We start from the raw sequence: 20,350 nt of genomic DNA on the forward strand, positions 1-20,350 counted from the left end.
GTGCCTCAGGTTGGGATGATTCTCTCCCCCTGATTACAGCATCTTATATTGTTTTATGTACCAGTTATTTATTGGATGTGTATACACTTACCATCTACTTGACTATGAGCCCACAAAATCAGAGAGAGTAGGTGTCTCTCTTTATTTTTGAGAGACATAGATGGTTGCAGTAATCCCCCCCACCCCGTTTTATTCACTCTTCCCTGTACCCAAGCTCTCAGGGAGTCTCCTCCCACATGGTCTCTGGGTTGGCCATGAGACTTGTTCTGGCCAATAGGACACCAGCAAATGTGATACAACAGAGGCTTCAAACTTAGACAATGGAGACGGCCCTCTCTTGCTGCCCGTTGGAAGCCTGAGACCACGACATGGGCTAGCTTCCCGGAAGGTGAAAGATCATCTGCAGCAGAAACAAGTTCGCCCAGTTGAGGCCCCAGACTAAGCAGACTGCCAACTGTGACCCCAGCCACGCCACCAGACTACAACGCTCTGCCAACCTGACCAGACCAGAACAACCCAGCTGGCCACCGAATCATGAAAAGAAATGTTTGCTGTTTTAAGCCATTAAAATCTCCAGTGACGCAAGGGGAGGTGTTAGGTGATACACAGGGTACCTGGCACATGGCACTGTTCTAAAATGACTCAAGAATGAACGGAATTTTAACTTCTCTCTGGCCATCCAATCCTCTCTTAGTAAATTAGTTTCTCTAGAAAAGGAAATACTCCATATCTCTGCATGGGGTTTTTTGTTTGTTTTGTTGTAAAATGAAAAACTAGAAGACAGCATATTTCAAAAACTGGAGTATGGGAAGTGTATCTATACAGACCTGGATCTGAACCCAGGCTGCATCATTTACTGTCTATAGATTCTGAGATAGCCCCTTCAAGCTTTCCATTTCCTTTTACGAAATGGATATAACACCACCAATCTCACAGTATTAGAGATAAAATTTTATACTAAATACCAAACACAACATCCAAGGCATTTCTTTAATAGCTAACAGTTATTATCATCATGTATTTAAATGTTCATCAGAAAATAAGGAGGTTAGAGTAGTTGCTCCCCAAAACTCCGTGTTTCCACAACACTACCTCTCACTACTGAGAGTAGAGAACCTGTCAGCACCTAATGGCAGGGGCAGGAGGGGACTGAGGGCAACAGAGGAAGGCAATTCTGAGGCTCTAACAGTCTCTAGGTGTCTTCTGCATTTGTTAGTAACGTCCCCTTGGCATCTCCAAACTGGAGAGTTTTCCTTTCCATACAGACTAGCAAGTTAACCATAAGGCTTAATTACACTGGTTCATGGTTATTTAGAGAGTTTATAGGAATATCAAATAAGAAAATTTAACTAAAAAGTTATTTAGAGAAAAAGTTATCTAGAGGCTTTTGATAATTCACAGTTAACTAGATAATTTAGAAACATCCAGATACTTAATTGAGTAAAATTACCTGGCAAGATAGGATTCTTTCTCATCTTCTATCAAAAAACATAATGATCTACAAACGTGTAACATCTGGAAAGCTTCCTGAATAATAGCTGAAGCATTTTATGAAATCTTTTGTGTCCAACCCACTGAGCCTGTTTACTATAAAGGTTCGTGCTATCCCTGCTGGGTATCAGAGCATGCAAATGCACATATGCTCATTTAAGATGAAACAATACAATAATTTTGAAGAAAGCAAGAGAAAGAAAGAAATCCTCTTCCACAACCAACTGCTCACCTATATAGGTTCCGCTGTTGCTACCAGCATAGCCAGCATCTTCTGGATGGAGTGTAAAAACATACAGAACAAAAGCCAAGAAATAAAGCAGAACAGTTAGATGCCCAGCCATAGATGGGAAAAATAAATCACTTCAAACAATTATGTGAAAGCACAGCATGGAAAAGCCCTGAAAATGCCACTCTTAAACAGAAAACACTTTGTTTCATATTTAAGGTTAAAGGAAAATTCTGAAACATCATGCAGGTTCCCCCCCTTACCCCCAGCCAGCTTCAGAGGTTCCCTGACGCAGTTCCAAGAAAATTATAAAAGATTTGTCTGAGATATTTATACTTTCTCAGTTAAGAAAACTATAGCATTTGATGTCCCAAATTATTTTTATAAATCAAGCTATTTGATAATGTATAAAATATAGCACTTATTTTGGCTCACTGGATTAGACAGAAAGGTTAGAATTAAAATATATCCTCCTATCGATAGATCTGAAGAGATGCCGTGTTGGGAAGCAATAAAGGCATGCTATTTCTATTTTCTTAAATAAATAAGACAGAATAGACAAAATGAAAAGATATCTAAAATAAACAGTGTGCTATTAACTATTTCTAGAACTAAATGAATACTGGATATGCATATTTTAAAAAAACTTAAGGGGTGGTTTACTTATTACTTTAGGTCTCCAATCTTCATATATGTACATATATACACACACGTACATACATACGTATACACACGCATACATACACACACACACACACACACACATACTTCGGGTAACAGCACAGACTGTACATAAATCAAACAGCTGAGATATTTCCTGTAGCCTCATGTTAAAATAAGTAAGTCAATGTCGTTCAATACCATTACTTTCTTCAATCGTCTTTATTTGAGACTCTACTGGCAGAGATAAACATAACGTATTTCAGATGGTGCAGCGGTTAAGAGGTTAGCTGGCAACCAAAAGGTCTGCAGTACCAATCTACCAGCTGCTCCTTGGAAATCCCGTGAGGCAGTTCTACTCTGCCCTATAGGGTCACTATGAGTCGGAATCAACTCAATGGCAACGGGTTTGTTTTTTTTTTTGGTTTCTATCTTTTTACTACGTGAAGCAAAAAAAGTAAATTTCTTTCTAAAACGAAGTTCAACCATGATTTTTGGGACTGTCACTCAAGATAGAAGCTTTGAATGTATAACAAAATAATCTTTTATAAACTGCATGCTATATTCAGTTTAGGAGTCCTTGGGTAGCACAACAATATTCCATTTAATCCCACACCTACGTACACTAAATGAAATCACTGAACTATGCAGGGAAACTTTTATACATGTACCTTCAATTTCCTCTGAGAAGCACAAAGAAAAAGAGAAATGAAATGATTAAATGTGCAGAAAACATAATTAAAGTAGGAAGATGTTGCATCTAAGGAAAAAAAAATATCTACCTACCACACTCAACTGTTTCCTCATCTTAGAAAAGCCAAAGGAAAAAAAAAGTATTTTAAATGTTTCAAAATTATTAGGCAACAAATAAATAAATTTATGAGAAACTACATTTTAGATTGCACTGTATTCTTGATCTAAACAGAATGTGAACACATGCAGTAGAAGCACAGACAGAAGTCTCCGCATAGCTTATTAAATAACTAAATGGGGAAAATAACCAGAAAAAAATCTTCTGCATTTTTTTCAAAACTAATACCTTCAATAAGGGGATTGTATTATTTTCATACAACAATTTTGTTTATAAACTTAATCTATATCTTTTCAACACTTTGAGGAAATTTCACAATAAAGATAGTGAAAAGAAGAAAGGATTTTAGAAACAACAATTTTTGCCCTTCAACTGTCTAAATATCCTGTAAATTTAACAACATACTGGCAATTAGCAGATTATCAGACATATCAAATGAGTTGGCCAGAATCCTTTATTTTCATTCTGTCTATATTATTTGATGAAAGGTATTTTGTAAAGTAATCCTAAACCATTCTTAAATTACTAACAGAAGAACAATTTAAAAATTAAATTTGACTTAAAAGATTCACCTTTCGTTAAGGGTGGAAAATGTACTGACAAGTTAAGAGAAGCAAAACCGAATTATGAGAACAATCAAGGTGGAACATATTTCACTATATGACCTTAGAGCAGTTCTCTGCTCGTTTCTCTCTCCAAACCAGAGAATGACAGCCAAAGAGAACGCTTAGGAGAAAGTATATACCACTGAATTTTATTTTTCAAATACCTATGGGTCCTTGAAACTGTTTTAGTTCTATTTGGCCAGTATTAGCAAAAATGAGTGACGTGTTTAACAGGGCAGCGGTAAGTTTTCCAATCCATCAGCTACTTACTCTGAATGGGACACAATGGATACTCTTGGTAAGTAGAGAAATTGTGTCTTTACTGGTGTTAGAGTCACACTCAAATCATTACGGTTCAGACTCATGTTAAGTTATTCCTGAGATTATTTATGCACATTTCTCAGTAGCCCTGAAATGCTATGTGCATCCAGAACAAATTACTGGAAAACAAAGAATAAACTTTCTGATATGGAATAGCCAAGCCAGGCATCTAGGCATGATGGAAATGATATGAGCAGTGTTAAAATGGATCAATCTGCAATCTCAAACATTAAACACAGAGCATATTTTCTGATGGAAACAACAGGATAGACTGAGTATTGTACCCTTTGCTTAAAGACTCAGTATCATATAAATCAGGTGCTAAAAGTCATGTCCCAAAACGAAGAAAAATTTTAAATACCAATTTAAAAAACCCACAATAAAAATAAACATGTATGATTATATTACATATAATAAATGTATGTTTTCATTCTATAAAAGGTTAGGAATATGCTACATAAATTCACAATATTCCCTCTATACAATTCTTATTAAGTAGAAAGAGAATGGTATTTTTTACCATGATCTCTCTCTCACACTCACACAAACACACACACCTTCAATAACAAGTGTCATGCTTAATGGACACCAGCAGGAAAAGCAAAGGGACAGACTTCCTTAGACCACACAAGTCTAAATAAAAAGGAAAAATACATAAAAGGTTGATCTTGATCAGAAGACAGCTTGGATAAGTGCATGATTCTTACTATGTGCAAAGCACTGTTTTATGCACATTAACCGCATTAGCTTATTTAATTCTCCAACAATTCTTTGAGTTCAGAACTACTATTATCCCCATTTTACAGATGGGGAAATGGAGGCAGAAAGGAATGCAGCACTCATGAGTGGCAAAACCGGGATCTGGACGCATGCAGTCTGGGGTGCAGAGTCTGCATTCTTGACCACTATGCTGTCCCATCACACTGAATCCACTTCTTGGCTATGTAAGCCCCAGGCTAGAAAATACAAGCAGCATAGGGGTTAAGAGAAATAATAAGTTTCTTTTAAATTTCCTGTCCACTCTCTACCCCCGATATCTCCAGTCTGTTTTTGCTGGGCAGGAGAGGCTGGAAGGAGCAGGGGGGCCACCTCTTCTTCCCAACGTATGAGGATTCCACGGTCCATTATCTTCAAGCACTAAAGAGCAGGATGGGAAAACTATACAAATTGTAGAGTAGAGGCCAAGAAGGTCACAGAGAGGCCAATTCATTGTCTTTGGAGACTGGAATGGAAGAGTTTGCATGAGGAGCCTTTGAGGAGCTCTGCACCACACGGCAGTGGTTAAGTTTTCCATTCCATGCCTGTTTGCTCTGAATGGGACCCACTGGCTACTCTTGACAAGTGGAGAAACTGAGTCCATATTGGTGTAACATGATTCACATGAGCAAGGTTAAGTTCTGACACTAGAAAAGTCTTTCCTATATCCCACTTTGTCCCCCACTTCAACCCCCCCACCCCAGAAAAGACCAAACTCCTAACTATGAATCAACTATTTCTTACCTGTATGGCATTGAGTCCCAAGGACAAAATACAAGAGATGGTATCTGGCTTAGAGAAATCCTTCATAACTACTGGGGGAACTAAAAGCACAGTCTGAATGTTTCAGAAGCAACATCTTCACGTGTACGTGCGTGTTCTTAGCCGTTGTCAAGTCGGCCCCTGACTCTTAGTGACCCCACGTGTAACAGGATCGACCACTGAGATCCACAGGATTTTCATCAGCTGATATTTCAGAAGTAAAGTGCCAGGTCTTTCTTCCTAGCCTGTCTTATTCTGGAAGCTACACTGAAACCTGTGCGCGCGCGCGCACACACACACACACTCACACACACACACACACACGACAACAGTTTAAACTGACAGTAAAAGTGAGCAATAACACCCAGAAAGGCTTCCCCTCAACTATCTAATAATGTAAATAATCAGATGTGAAATTTACAACATCATTCACCTGTACCTCTTCCCACAGAAACTCTTGGGAAGATAAACTTTGGTGTCTTCCAAAAAGTATAAGTAAGTATCAGGAAAAAAAATACGTCAGGTATTTTTATTTACACAAAATCCTACCAATATTAAGAAAATGTCTGACAAAGTTTTAGACACATCAACTAACCTAACAGCGTAAGCCATCTATTTGTTTCCAAATTAACTTCTCGAGTTAACGCGCTAAAGAAACAGTATTGAAAATGCCAGGGGGAAGGAGTTTACCCACCTTGAAAAGTTTAATTACAACAATCTGTAACATCCTGTTATATATGTTATTTCTAAATGTGTGGCCTTCCAAAATATTGCTACAGTGAATTCATTCGTTTACTCAATGCTTACATTCTTTCGTTAGCAGACTGTGGTCTTCAATCCACAGAACGCTTGCCTTTCGATAGACTACGTTACATCTTGTTTGAATGGACACCCTTTGGCTGCAGTTAAATAATTTCTTTTTAACTCACATGATGGCAACTACAACTGGTTAAAATAAATCCTAAAATGTTTTTATTTTTTATGTTTTACTTTCTAATCTTTAAAAGGTCAATAAATTATGCATTTTTATTGTTAAATTAGTATTCTTCAATCAGCAATATTTAGAAATTTTCATTTATAATATAAATTTCATAGTATATTTTGATAACCAACAGGAAACTAAGCGCTGTAAAGAAAAATCAGACGTGAATATTCTGCTGTAAAATACAGCATATACACAAGAGCCTTTCCTCCCTTTCCGAATACCACACATACTGAACTTAAACATAACTTACATCCTATCGAAATTAAAGCTAAATGAAGGTTTATGCTATTAGCAAAACAATTCTTAACTCAGATACTTAGATTTCAATAGAAAGGGAATAAATGGTATTTTAAATAATCAAAGAAATTCATATTTTTTTCATAAAAGTTAGATATCATATTGCTCTATATATGCAACCGCATAAATAAGCTTTAGGCAAAAAATCAGAGTACTTTAAATTATATCGACATAAGAAATACAAGCTGCCAAGTTTCTGTCATACAAAACCATTCCTATATGCTACTTGAGATATACGCTTTCCCAGACCACTTAAGCTGTGCCTTTTATGTAGTCATCTAAAAGCTGGTTATAGCAAAGAAAATCTATCATACTTCTAGATCTGCTCTTCTGTCTGTACTCCTAGTACAACCCCATTATGTGAGAACCTATCATTAGATAAGGGAGGCAGGGAAAACAAATTTCTATGACAAACTTCTTTGCTGGACAAGCAATTCTTCCAAAAAAATAAGAGAAGGAGGGGACTATATATTAAGCTGCTAAAATGTAGGCAAGTTTTAGCTTCAAAAGTTCCTGTTTTAATTTTTGGGAATGTCTTCATTTGAAGAGCCAAGTTATTTTGCTTGCGAAGCCTATTTCCTGAATAGGTATTAGATCGTCAAGATTCGGAAGGGGAGGAAATAACCAACCATCAAAGACAGAGCCGCCTGCGCTCAGAGTTTTGCATCAAGATGCTGGTTTTAGAGCCTGAGAAGCTGGTTATTACCACAGCTCCTGACTTTGTTTACCTTGGAGCCAAAACCAGAGTTCTGCTGCAATTATGACTGTTGAGATAACAAGACTGGGATTCGCCATTCGTTTTTTACTTCTATGTTGGTATTAGCTGAAACCCTGTAATTCCAGAACCACTTCCACGTAACATTTTCCTACATGCAAACTTCAGTCATGATACAGCACTATGAATCAAATAAAAAGAAAAATCATAGTAATACAAGCAATCATTTTGTGGGGAAAAGTTAACTGGCTAATTTGATAGATACTATTTCATGACTAAATTCATGATTCCAAATTCAATGCTTACCATATCTTCCTAGGTTTGAAATGCACTTGTAAAATTTAGAGCTGAAAACTTTTTATCACTGTAAATATTTTTTCATAAATTTATAAACACCAACATAACAGAATTACTCTTCTTTTAGAAATTTTACATGAAATCAAAAACTTAAAACCTATCTTACTAATTAATAGTCAAAGTCATAAAAATAAAAGATTTTATATCTTCCTGTTTTTCTTTATACATTATTCTAGGATTTAGCAAAGGGCATGATAACATGAACCTTCTACTCTAAAAATCTAAGTTCCAAATGTTCAAATCCAGGAAGCAGTGAGTCAGATGGCCTAAAAAGATTTAGTTATGTAAGGGATCACTATCAAATACCTAAGTTACAAAACAAAGCGCTTTTAAATGCCATTAAAAAATTTAAGAACCAGTACAATGATTTCGCCATAATTTTTAAGTTCAGGGGTTTAGGAGACAACATTCAAATAAATTTTAAATATAATTTCAATTCTTTGAGGATAAAGACACTGGCTTTTTATTTAATTTCATAGAAATATAACATATTGTCTCTGTGAACAAAGTCACATTTACTACGCATTGGTAATTTACTTTGAATAATCTTGACCAGATTTAAAAAGAAATAACATCTATAGATGAGAAGAAATATTACACCCCTCAGTGAATAAAATCTAATCCAAAAAAAAAGAAAGTGGGGGAGGATGAGAGGAAGAAAGAAAGGGAGAAAAAAATCAGTAAACATTTCTGAATGGTGTTCAAAAAGCAGAATAATTAGTAAACGTCCAAAATGAGGCCATTTCAGTACAGACAAATCCTGACTAGATCTCTCAGATTTGAAAAAGTATTCATGTAAAAAAGAAATTACGCAAATTAACAGATTTCCATTAAAATTAACACTTCTACCCATACATACACACACACACACACACACACACACACACACACACGCTCACTCACTCCTCTCAAATTCACCCATGTCTATACCAGTTTTGGGAGAGCTACTGAAAAGACAATCTATCCACTTTGTACAGTTCTTTACAAAAACAATGTATACCTTTATCAAAAGCTTTAAATACTTTGGTGAAGGGTAAGACAGTACACAATACTGGGGAAGCCAGCACAACTTGTTCAGGGTAAGGTCATGGAAGCTCCATGGACAAACTCAAACTCCCTGCGGGACTGAATTACTGGGCTGGGGGCTGTGGAACATCTAGCTCAATTGGCATAACACAATTTATAAAGAAAATGTTCTACATTCTACCTTGGTGAGTAGCGCCTGGGGTCTTAAAAGCCTCTGAGTGGCCATCTAAGATACTCCACTGGTCTCACCCCTTCAGGAGCAAGGGACAATGAAGAAAACTAAAGACACAAGGGAAAGATTAGTCCAAAGGACTAACAGACCACAACTACTAGGGCCTCCAGCAGACTGAGTCCAGTACAACCAGATGGTGCCCAGCTACCACCACTGACTGCTCTGACAGAGATCACAACAGAGGGTCCCAGACAGAGCTGGAAGAAAAATGTAGAACAAAATTCTAACTCAACAGAAGACCAGATTTACTGACCTGACAGAGACTGGAGAAACCCCAAGAGTACGGCCCCTGGACACCTTTTAGCTCAGTAATGAAGTCACTCTGGAGGTTCACCTTTTCGTCAAAGATTAGACAGACCCATAGGACAAAACGAGACTAAAAGGAGCACACCAGCCCAGGGGCGAGGACTAGAAGGCAGGAGGGGCAGGAAAGCTGGTGATAGGGAACCCAAGGTCAACAAGGGAGAGTACTGACATGTCGTGGGGTTGTTAACCAATGTCATAAAACAATGTATGTACTAACTGTTTAATGAGAAGCTAGTTTGTTCTGTAAACGTTCATCTAAAGCACACTAAAAAAAAGTTTTAAATAATGAAAATTCATAATTACATTTTAAATTTCTAAGTTGCCTATGACTCAAACAAATTTGGATATGGATTCAAATTAGAATACAATCACATTTATTTTAAAGCTACATATCCTTTATCCCACATGAAGCAAATATATTAGAATTGGGCAAGCCTTCAAGTCTCAAACTGAAAAATCCCTCAAAGAGTAAGTCAGGTAGATGCTTCAGAGCTCCTTGCAGTTGGGTGAGTTGCCAGTGAAGTCATCACATTTAAGAACAATGCACTATTCTGCTTCACCTTTAAGCTTTCTGATGTCCTAAGATATGTGGCATTCTATGACAAGTGCTTTTTCCTGCTGCCCAGACTTAATGCAGCAGGAACAAGCGGACTTCGGAATCAGTGCTCCACTTGAAGTATTTGCCTCTTGTGAGATTTACACTCGACTGTAGTTTGGCTCTCCTCTGACGTGATTTCTGGGTTACAGGTGTCTACAAACTGACAGTAACAGGAGATGTGAAAAATGCAACCATACTAAAAACAGATGTTGGTGTAAAATTCCAGGGCCATTTATGTGCTCATTTGGCCTTTTAATGTACAACTCCTATGCTGAAAACAAAGGACTTTCTCTCCCTCCTAAGATACCTAGGATCATGAAATGTTTAGGGGAGATGGAGTAGAATATTTATGAGATGAGAAGGTGAGAGGGCAGCAGGTGGGAAGTGAAGGAAATCTGAGAGAAGGGTAGGCGGAAAGACAAAATAACGCACCTAAATCCACACTGTCTTTTTCAGGAGGCCTACCCTGCCCTTCTCTACTCTCAGCGTCTTTTTCTCTAGTCTTGTGATAACTCCAAACAGACGGACTAAAGATTAGAGTTATGATTTGTGGGTAAGAAAGGAATTATTCTTAGGCACAACTGTTTTTGTGCCCAAAAAAGTTCTGGATTTTTTCCTCTTAGTCCTTACCGAGAAATATCTTACTCGAATCTTTGGGCTTTGGAAAAATTAGAGTTGCATTTTAGGTTACATTTCTAAAATACCTAAATTCAGAAACTGAAGAGAGCAGTGGTATTTATTAGTTATTTTATTAAACAGTGAATCATGGCTTATTACAAACAATCCAACCACCCCTAATTCTTCAAAAGATTCACATTAGTATTCCTACTGTGAATTTCTCATTTGTTCAATTACTGTGAAATGATCATTCAGAAGCTATTGCAAGGTAATATGACCTCGTGTTCTGCCACAAACACCTGTTTTAATACTCAAAAAAATAGCAGGATTTAGTTATCCTGCATTCTAACATTAACACACTTACATGATTTCCTGTTGGAAACTTTCAAGGGCTGAACTAATATTTCTGGTCGTCTCAGAGCCAATCTCCTGGGGGAAAATAAGGTCAATATGCCTATCAGTTCTCAGTCCAGGTCTGAAATTAACACAACACCAAAATACCGAGAAGTCTTAAGAAAAACTTGAAAGCTAGGGAAAAAAATGAACACAATGCAATACACTTAAATTAAGACATCAATCTTCTACTTTTAAATTTTTATAAACGATCCCCCCTAAAATGACAGTTCTTTTTTCCCACCTTTCACATAAATACCATTTCAGAGATTAATGTGCTATTTTCCATTTGCTTCACAACAAAATCCAGGACCAGTACTATCACATTATTTTTGGTCCTTATTCATACTTGGGTAGACAAAACAGAAATCCACACCCAGGGGAAAAAGGATTCCAAGGCAAGGTTTCAGAGCTTATTTTATCACACTGTGCTGGGATGATGGTTTGCAGACAACCACAGCTCAGTTTGGGAAAGGCCACAGCCTATGCCAGGAGCTCACCTTTCCTGGAAATGCTTGGAGGGAATCAGCCCTGCTCTGGGGTTGGCGTCACCCTCATGCTTCGCTTGCCACCACGTGGCATCATCTTGGCTCATAATCTGAAGTATATCTCCTTTTTTGAAAGAAAGGCCAGCTTCTTTACATGGAATTGCTTTGTCCTCATTAGGATCATAGTCAAAGAGGGCTCTGATGAACATCTGGAAGACAAAGTTTCATTGACGATGAATAAAGATAAACAAGAATGTGAGATGGCCTTCATCCTTCTAACTCTGATTTAAGAAATGATAACTTCTTAAAACTAGAATATCAAAATGAACTTAGTGTGAAAAAGTGGGTATGAATTATTTGGAAAAACGTTCCTTTCCCCAGGGCCCCCAGAATTGGCGTAAGTAGCGATTACCTTGCCCTCTTTAGGCGGGGTCTCCTCTTTGATGCTGGGTATAATCTTGAACGTGATTGCTCCCTGGGACTGACTCTGATGAAAGAAATGAAAGAAACAGTTATCAGAAAATTCCTAGAGCTGAGGGGAAATAAAGTAAAACAAGGAGAAAACTAAACGCATCTGAAAATTTACTAGGTACATCAACATGAGGAAACCAGTTTTGTAGACATTCCTGTAACCTGAGAAAGCACAAAAGTTTGTCAAACAAGTTAAAAAATAACCACTGAACCCACTTTAACTTCCTGTGCACTTCTGAGACATCAAGGACTAGATTACTACCCGTGCTGAGTGACTTCAGAATAAAAACAAATATGCACAGTGCCTTAAATAAAGACAATGCTAAAGGGGTAGAATAGATAATAGGTAATTTCAACAACAAAGTTCTGTGAAACTAAGAATTGCTAAGCTAATGTGCAAGGTTCAGGCCACTGTATTTATAGCGCAGTGGTTAAGTGCTCAGCTACTACCGAAAAGGTCAGCAGTTCAAACCCACCAGTTTCTCCAGGGGAGAAAGATGTGGCAGTCTGCTTCTGTAAAGATTACAGCCTTGGAAACTCTACGGGGCAGTTCTACTCAGCTCTATACCATTGCTATGAGTTGGGATCAACCAGAAGGCAATGGGTTACCCCTGTTTTCAGGGACAAAGGAAGGAGAGGGTTAGGGAATAAAGGGGGAAGGCCTCTAAGGCTCACTGTCAGGAGCAAGCTGGTAAGCCGGGTCTCTGCTTTTTTTTTTAAAGGCCCCAATTTATAATGTTTGCCAATTTCCAAGGTATACATGCTACTACCATGGCCAAATTCAATTTGCCAGCATGAAGTCACTGAGAGCAGAGTTGGGAAGAGTCACAGTCAGCTCTAATGACCAAAAGGAGGCAGCTTCAACAGAACGCAGCAATTTATGTAAAATGGGCTTTAATAGTATAAATATCACAGTTTTATAAAGGAGTGGCTTATTTCAAAATGGCAATATCATTGTAACTACTTACAGAAGTAATTTATGAATATTATCAAAATTCATATAATACTAAATTGTATAGGTAGGGAGAAAGCAAAAGTCTTCTCTAAAAAAAAAGAAGAATGGGAGGGGATAATAATGTATGTAATGTAGTTATTTAAATTTCAGAACAATTGCATTCAATATGGCCTAATAAACATTAGCTATTATTATTACTACTAATATTAAGTCATACAGGGCTATCTCACCTATTGTAATTAACTCATAGTAACCCATCATATGACGATAATGATGAATGATAATCTACTTAATCAATGCGACCCTCTTGATAATTTCCAAATATTTTAAAAATATTTTGTTTATACACATTATTTTTTCCCACTTGCCAAATTATTTCTTTAGGCTTTATTTACAATTGAATTTATTTTTTTAGTTGTGGTAACTATATACGTAACAAAACATTTCAACATTCTTCACAGGTACAAGTCAGTGACACTACCTTTATCATGTTCAACTGAATTTCTTGACTAAAGGGTATGAACGTTTGAAATTTTGACAGTTACAGATGGCCATCTCAAAAGGTTCTACTAATTTTGCCTACTATCAAAAGCAGATACACATATCTATCCCCCTCTGCTCTGGTCAACTCTGGGCATTACCAAGCCTTAAAGTGGCCACCAATCCAATGTTCTTCAGACATCATGTTTTCATTCGTAACCTGTCTGTGCATATGCTTTGCCAATTTTTCTGAAAATGTTTTTCTCTTTTCATTTTCTTATGCACTCTTTCTATACTATTAGCCTTTTACCACATACGTTGAAAATATTTTTCCTACTATCTCATTTGTCTTTATTTATTGGCTGTTTTTTCTGTACAGAAGTTTTCAGTTACAGTAGTCACATGTTACTTTTCTACTTGATTTTCACACTAAGTTTAAAAAGGCTTTCCCTACCCTCTAATCATAAAAATTGTATATTTTATTGTGCTATTTTTAAGACTGTTTTTATACTGAAATAGTTCATTTGCTGGGAATTTACTTGCGTATAGTGCAAAACAGAGATTGATTTTTTTCTAAATGAATCACTAATTAATCCAATCCTATTTATGACACGGTTCGTTATTTTTCCACTGGTTTAAAATGCCATCTTAATCATATATTAAATTTTCATATATACATAGGTCTGTTTTGAGATTTTCAACTCTCTTTTTATTCCTGGAGATTTATTGTATGTTGTTGTCAGGTGCCGTTGAGTCAATTTTGACTCATAGCAACCCTGTAGGACAGAGCAGAAAACTGCCCCGCAGGGTTTCCAAGGAGGCTGGTGGATTTGACCTGCTGACCTTTTGGTGAGCACCCGAGCTCTTAACCACTACGACACCAGGGCATATACTGTGTATAACAGGGACAGTCTCCCTTCATTTTATCCTTACAAATGAGCTTTATAATATTGTAATGGCCTACAGTAACCTCATTCAGTTTAGATTTCATAAGACATCTAAATTAGTTTCACTACTTTATATACTTTGAAATCACAGCCTATCGTATGGCCACATAGATGGAGGAGGAAGAAGATTAATGCGTCACCAATGACACAGCAGACACTACCTTTTAAGTACCTCATTTGGGATGACCCTGCACTAAACTCTTTATACACTTAACCTCATTTAATATTCAAAACACTCCAGTGAGATATTTGCCTCTTTCTATTCTCATTTTGTAAATGAAAACACTGAGGCACAAACAGATTAATATATTTTTCAGAGACACACAGGGACGGGATCAGGATTTAGAGCCTGGTCTGCCAACTTCAAATCCTGTATTCTTGACCAAGTCTGAAATATCGTGATTTAATTTTATTTTTATTGCAATTTTAAAGTAATTTTGCAACTTACCAAAATCTGTATTATTTCCTCAGGACTTTTATCCTCTACTGGGATTCCATTCACTTCCCTAAGTTCATCACCGACATGAATAAGACCTGAGAAACAGCAAATATGTGCTCATAGCAAAAGGAACTGTATTTTCCAATTGTTTCTATAGTTAAAACAATGTTAGGTTCCCTTAATGCATTTAAGGCCTGCAGAGGAGACCTTCAAACTTCTCGGGTTTCAGATTTGCACTCTGCTTTCATAATAAAGCAATAAATCGAAGACTGCAGCATAACAATGCTGGCAAAGAAATGACAACAGCACCTTCGTCTTTGCCTAGAAACACACATCACTGATTTCTTATAAAAACTTTTTTAATTTTCATAAGAGGTTGCATGCTTTTAGTAGTACTTTCCAAACCAGAAACACTTAAAAAAAAAAAAAGAAAAAGTCTTATCGTAACTGATATCACTAAGCTGTACACTGAGGGGAAAAAAGGACGAAATGATAAATAGAACATTATATATAATTTTACAATAAAAACAGCAGCCAAAAAAAAAAAAAAAGACTGCAGGTGTTGATACTACACAAGCATAAATAAACACCTCATGGGAACAGCATTCTTGGTTCAAAGGCTGAGGGTCATAGTTTCATGATCAGCTTTCTTGGTTCAAAGGTTCAGTTAGGATCATGGTGTCGTGGACCTCTGTAGTCAACTGGCCTAACAGTGTTTTTGGAGTTTCTGCTCTACCTCCTACTTCAGTGAGTAGTGCCTGGGGTCTTAAAAGCTAGCAAGCAGCCACCCAAGATACAACTGGTCTCAGTTCACAACAGAGGAGGGAGACCCAGGAATCAGGGAAGGAAGTGGACTGCAGGTCTAATTGCCTCCATGAACTAGTACCTCCCCTGCCATGAGATCAGAAGAAACGGATGGTGCATGTCTACAATTACTGAACATTTTGATCAAGGACCCAATGGATAGATCTTGATCAAAAAGAGGAAAAAATGTGGAACAAAACTTCAAATGCTCATTGGAAGCCAGACTTGCTAGATAACACTGAGATGGGGAAACCTCTGAACCTACTGCCTGGAGACAACTATCCCATGATATAATCTTTAAATAATAATTTAGCTCATTTAATAAAGACTGTTTGCCTTGAGTGCTGTGCTCTTTTAAAGAATTATCTATACGCTATTAAGTAGACAATACTAACTCCGAAACACAGACAAGAACTTTAAGGGGCAGAAACTCTAAGTGAACAGTGGTGAAACCATGTGGGCAGAGACAGGGAGAATGACGATACAATGTGACACATGTAACCACTGTCAACGAGCTGCACATGGAAAAACTGCTGATATAGCTTAATATAACTTGGGAAGCCTGTGTAACCTAAGACTATAAAGTAAGATTTATCTGTCATTTATTTAACTAGGTCCCCCCATGTCAATACAGAGGAGAATAGCCTACTGCTGGTTTTGCTACACTGTATCACATGATTGTTATCTTCTTGATTATACGTTACAAGCGTTGCACCACAAAATGCAACATGACTTCTCTATAATCATCTGACTTTTAAAACCTTACCACTTCTATCTGCGGCTCCTCCTCTCATGATTCTAGCCACAGTGATGGCCCCAGTCTGCTCATCCTTCTTAATGGTGGCTCCCTAGTAAGAGAGAAATAAAAGCATCTGAAGGTAAATGTGTGTGCTGGGTGGCAGGATGGGAGAAGCAGAAAAAGAATACGCATCTAGAAAAGGTGGAAACTACAACAACTTTAAGGAATGAGTCACGAGAAATAGGCATTATACTATTGTCTTAGAAATACTTATTACTCGGTACAGAAGCTGCTACTATACCCATTATTTAAGGTATCCAGCACAGTTCAAAGATTTTTTGAAATCTTTAACCTCCTCATCACTGTTGAAAGTAAAAATATCTCTTTCCATTAAAATATACACGTATAATATTGTGTATTTGAACACTACTTATTTTTACCCTTTCTATTCCTGTAACACTCCATGAAGAAGGTGAAATAGGTAGTGAAGATTAAGTGAGAGACAAAGATTATACAGTAAGTTAGAAAGTTAAAACCCAGAGCATCTGACATCTAGTTCAGTGATTTTTCTATTACACTAAGCTATTATAAAGTGGGACTCAGCAATAATGATAAAAATAAGGGAGAGGGGAGAGAGAGAGAAACAACAGAAATTAGTTATATTTCATGCCTAACACTAAGGTAAACGAATGGAAGGAAGATCTGTTGTTCCAGCGTTTTTATGAACTAGGATTAAGCCAATACCTGGGACAAACAGAACTAATGTTGTGGCGTAACATTAGGAAACAATTTCAAAAAGACTCCAGAAATCATTCACTTATGGATGTGCACAGGCAAATTAACTGAATGCTGCACTGTGAGAACAAAAGGCACAAATGGGTACTTTGAATGCCTTCTCATGACTTTCTTTCCAACAGGCCGGCACTGATTTGGAAAAGCTGTCCTATATTGCATCAGACTGCTAAAAAGATGCACATGAGTACCACTGGGGTTCAGTGGTAGAATTTCCGCCTTCCATATGAGAGACCAGGGCGCAATTCCCTTCCCAGCCAATGTACCTCATGCACAGCCACCACTTGTCTGTCAGTGGAGGGCTGCATGTTGCTATGACGCTGAATAGTTTCAGTGGCACTTCCAGACTAAGATGGACTAGGAAGAAAGGCCTATGATCTACTTTCGATATGGACACGAACATCTTGGGGGGCAGAAGGGAGGCATTATTTTGCCTACCACAGACCCCTTGATTTAATTAATTCCATGCTGTGTGAATTCTGGAGCTAAAATAAATAACTTTTACCTTTTGAAACATCAGATACCTGATGAGTTTCTTCTCATTACTTTAAAATAAACCAGCTTTCCAGATTTAAGCCATAAGCTGTTATTATTATTTTTAGTTACATCATTTGATCTCAAATCAGCCAATACTGGTGTATGTTACCCTTTCTGTTATAAATGCCAATAGGTCACATTTTCAAAATTTGTGTCAATGAAGCCACTAGAATGCCTGACATTTTATTTGGTTTCATTTTCCTTTAATAAAGGTTCCATTTATTTTAAAGGCTTGAGGGCACAAGAAGTGCATTTTAAAGAGAGGAATACATCGGGTGTGCCCGTCAAATTTTGCTTAATCTGACATCTGCTCCTGTCTGAGCACAAAACGTAGACGAGATGGACAACTCACCAGTGGTTCTCTATTTTTCACCAGACGGATTATCTTCACTGAGTCTTCTTCATCATCAATATCATCAGGCATCGGAGGCAAGACAGGATCATAATTCTTCTGAGCCACAGTGTCATGTACAGAAAGCAAAGCCTGTAAAAAATCAAAGGTAAGAACATACACATATTAACCAAATATAAAATGCAAAATACATCAAACTGTAAAGAAAATCAAAATGGTGTTAAAATTTTGACATAAAAATGATAAAAAGGCAACAAACCCCGGTGGTGTAGTGGTTAAGAGCTTGGCTGCTAACCAAAAAGTCAGCAGTTCAAATCCACCAGGCGCTCCTTGGAAACCCTATGGGGCAGTTCTACTCTGTCCTATAGGGTTGCTATCAGTCAGAATCAACTCGATGGCAACAAGTCTGGTTTTGCGGTTTAAGGCAACTACCTGGACAGGAGCCCCTTGCAGACAGAGAATAGAAAGAAGTACCTGTACAACAGCAGCAGGCAACTGTATCTAGCTGTCACTCCCCGCCCCCACACCATTAATGTATGACAAGAATCAGCATAAAATTTCCTCCAACATGTGTCCTCTCTGCTTTATGCTTGTAAGGGTAGCTAGCAGTTAGGGGTGAGGGTGAGGGCTGTTACTGTTGGAGGGAGGGAGAAAATGAGGATTAGATACCTTGTCAATGAACTAGGAAGAATCTGAGAATAATATATATATATATATATACACACATATATATATACACACACATATATATATATATACACACATGTATATATATATATATTTTTTCTACTCTTAGCAAAACAAACAAAAAGAAACAGCCAATTTAACTGAGTAGTTACAACAGACACTGTATGGCTCTTTACATAAAAGTCTGGTCTAGATCACTGATGATGTCATTTTTCGCCTGGGGTATTTCATTGCAAGATTCTCACATGGTCCAGCTGCATTCATCCTTGGCCCGTTTTCAAATCCATTCTTCACAGTGTAGTGCCAGAGGAATTGTTTTAAAACTTAAAGCACATAACTGGCCTGCTAGGAGCCCTTCCAAAGCTGCCCACTGATCTTGGGATGAAGATCCAACTCTTTAACATGGCTTGAAAGCCTACATATCTCTCCAGCATTATATCTACCCTACTTTCCTCCTCACTCAGTTTGAATAACTTTCTTACAGAGGCCTGGCCCAACCATTCAATATAAAAACAGATCCTCTGGTTAACTGTTCTCTCAGCACCTTGTTCTCTGCCTTCATATGTGTTCACAATTTATAATCATACATGTACCTATATGTTTATATGTTTAATATAATCTATATGCTTACATGTTTAATGTAAGTCTATAAATACATATATACAGAAAAGTACACAAATCGTAAGTGTACGGCATGACTGATTTTCAAAAAATGAATATGCCCACAGAAACACCACCAGAGGGTTCAAATGGCCAACAAGCACGTGAAAAGATGCTCAACATCATTAGCCATTAAGAAGATGCAAAGCAAAACCACAATGAGATACAATCTCGCCCCCATTAGAATGGCAACGATCAAAAAAACAGGAAACATTTAGGTGCTGGTGAGGTTGCAGAGAAACTGGAACCCTCATTCACTCCTGGCAGTAATGTAAAATGGTACAGTCACTGTGGAGAAGTTTTGTGGTTCCTCAATAAGCTGAACACAGAACTATCAAATGACTTGGCAATCCCAATCCTAGGTATATACCCAAAAGAAATGAAAACAGGAACACAGATAGAAACCTATACAGGCAGTCCCCGAGTTATGAACGTCCAACTTAGGGACAACTAGTGCTCGCCATTTAACGTTACGTAAATTTGCCCTCACTCTGAAATGACTGAACCAACCCCACCCCTGCCTGCAACAAATGCTTCATCACAGTCACCTTCACTTGCTGCGTGTGCAGCTTTTAAATCACTGACAGGGCTTCAAGCCTCTTCCTGCACTAAAGTAAGGCTAAATAAGAACCTTAAGCACCTGTTTCGACTCACCTACAAATGTGACTTAAAGAGAGAGTTAGGAACAGATCTCACGCATAACCCGGGCACTACCTGTACACCAACGTTCACTGCAGCACTTTTTACAACAGCCAAGAGTTAGAAGCCACCGAAATGTCCACCAACAGATGAATGGATAAACAAAGTATGGCATATACGTACAATGGAATGTTACGC

General features: G+C 37.6%; 1 protein-coding gene across 4 annotated transcripts in view; it reads right to left on the reverse strand.

Annotated features, from left to right (window-relative positions):
* Positions 1–20,350, reverse strand: part of MPP7 (MAGUK p55 scaffold protein 7) — a 250,667-nt gene that overhangs the window by 61,862 nt on the left and 168,455 nt on the right. For all 4 annotated transcript variants that reach the window (XM_023740589.1, XM_023740588.1, XM_023740590.1 and 1 more), the window contains 6 exons: positions 18,167–18,298; positions 16,513–16,594; positions 14,952–15,037; positions 12,063–12,137; positions 11,663–11,859; positions 11,134–11,198 (listed from right to left, as the gene is read on the reverse strand). In XM_023740589.1, coding sequence (XP_023596357.1) covers positions 11,134–11,198; positions 11,663–11,859; positions 12,063–12,137; positions 14,952–15,037; positions 16,513–16,594; positions 18,167–18,298 — 637 coding nt within the window. The remainder of the gene's footprint in view (positions 1–11,133; positions 11,199–11,662; positions 11,860–12,062; positions 12,138–14,951; positions 15,038–16,512; positions 16,595–18,166; positions 18,299–20,350) is intronic.

Source organism: Trichechus manatus, unplaced genomic scaffold, assembly GCF_000243295.1.
Source record: "Trichechus manatus latirostris isolate Lorelei unplaced genomic scaffold, TriManLat1.0 scaffold00160, whole genome shotgun sequence".
Lineage (NCBI taxonomy): Eukaryota > Metazoa > Chordata > Mammalia > Sirenia > Trichechidae > Trichechus > Trichechus manatus.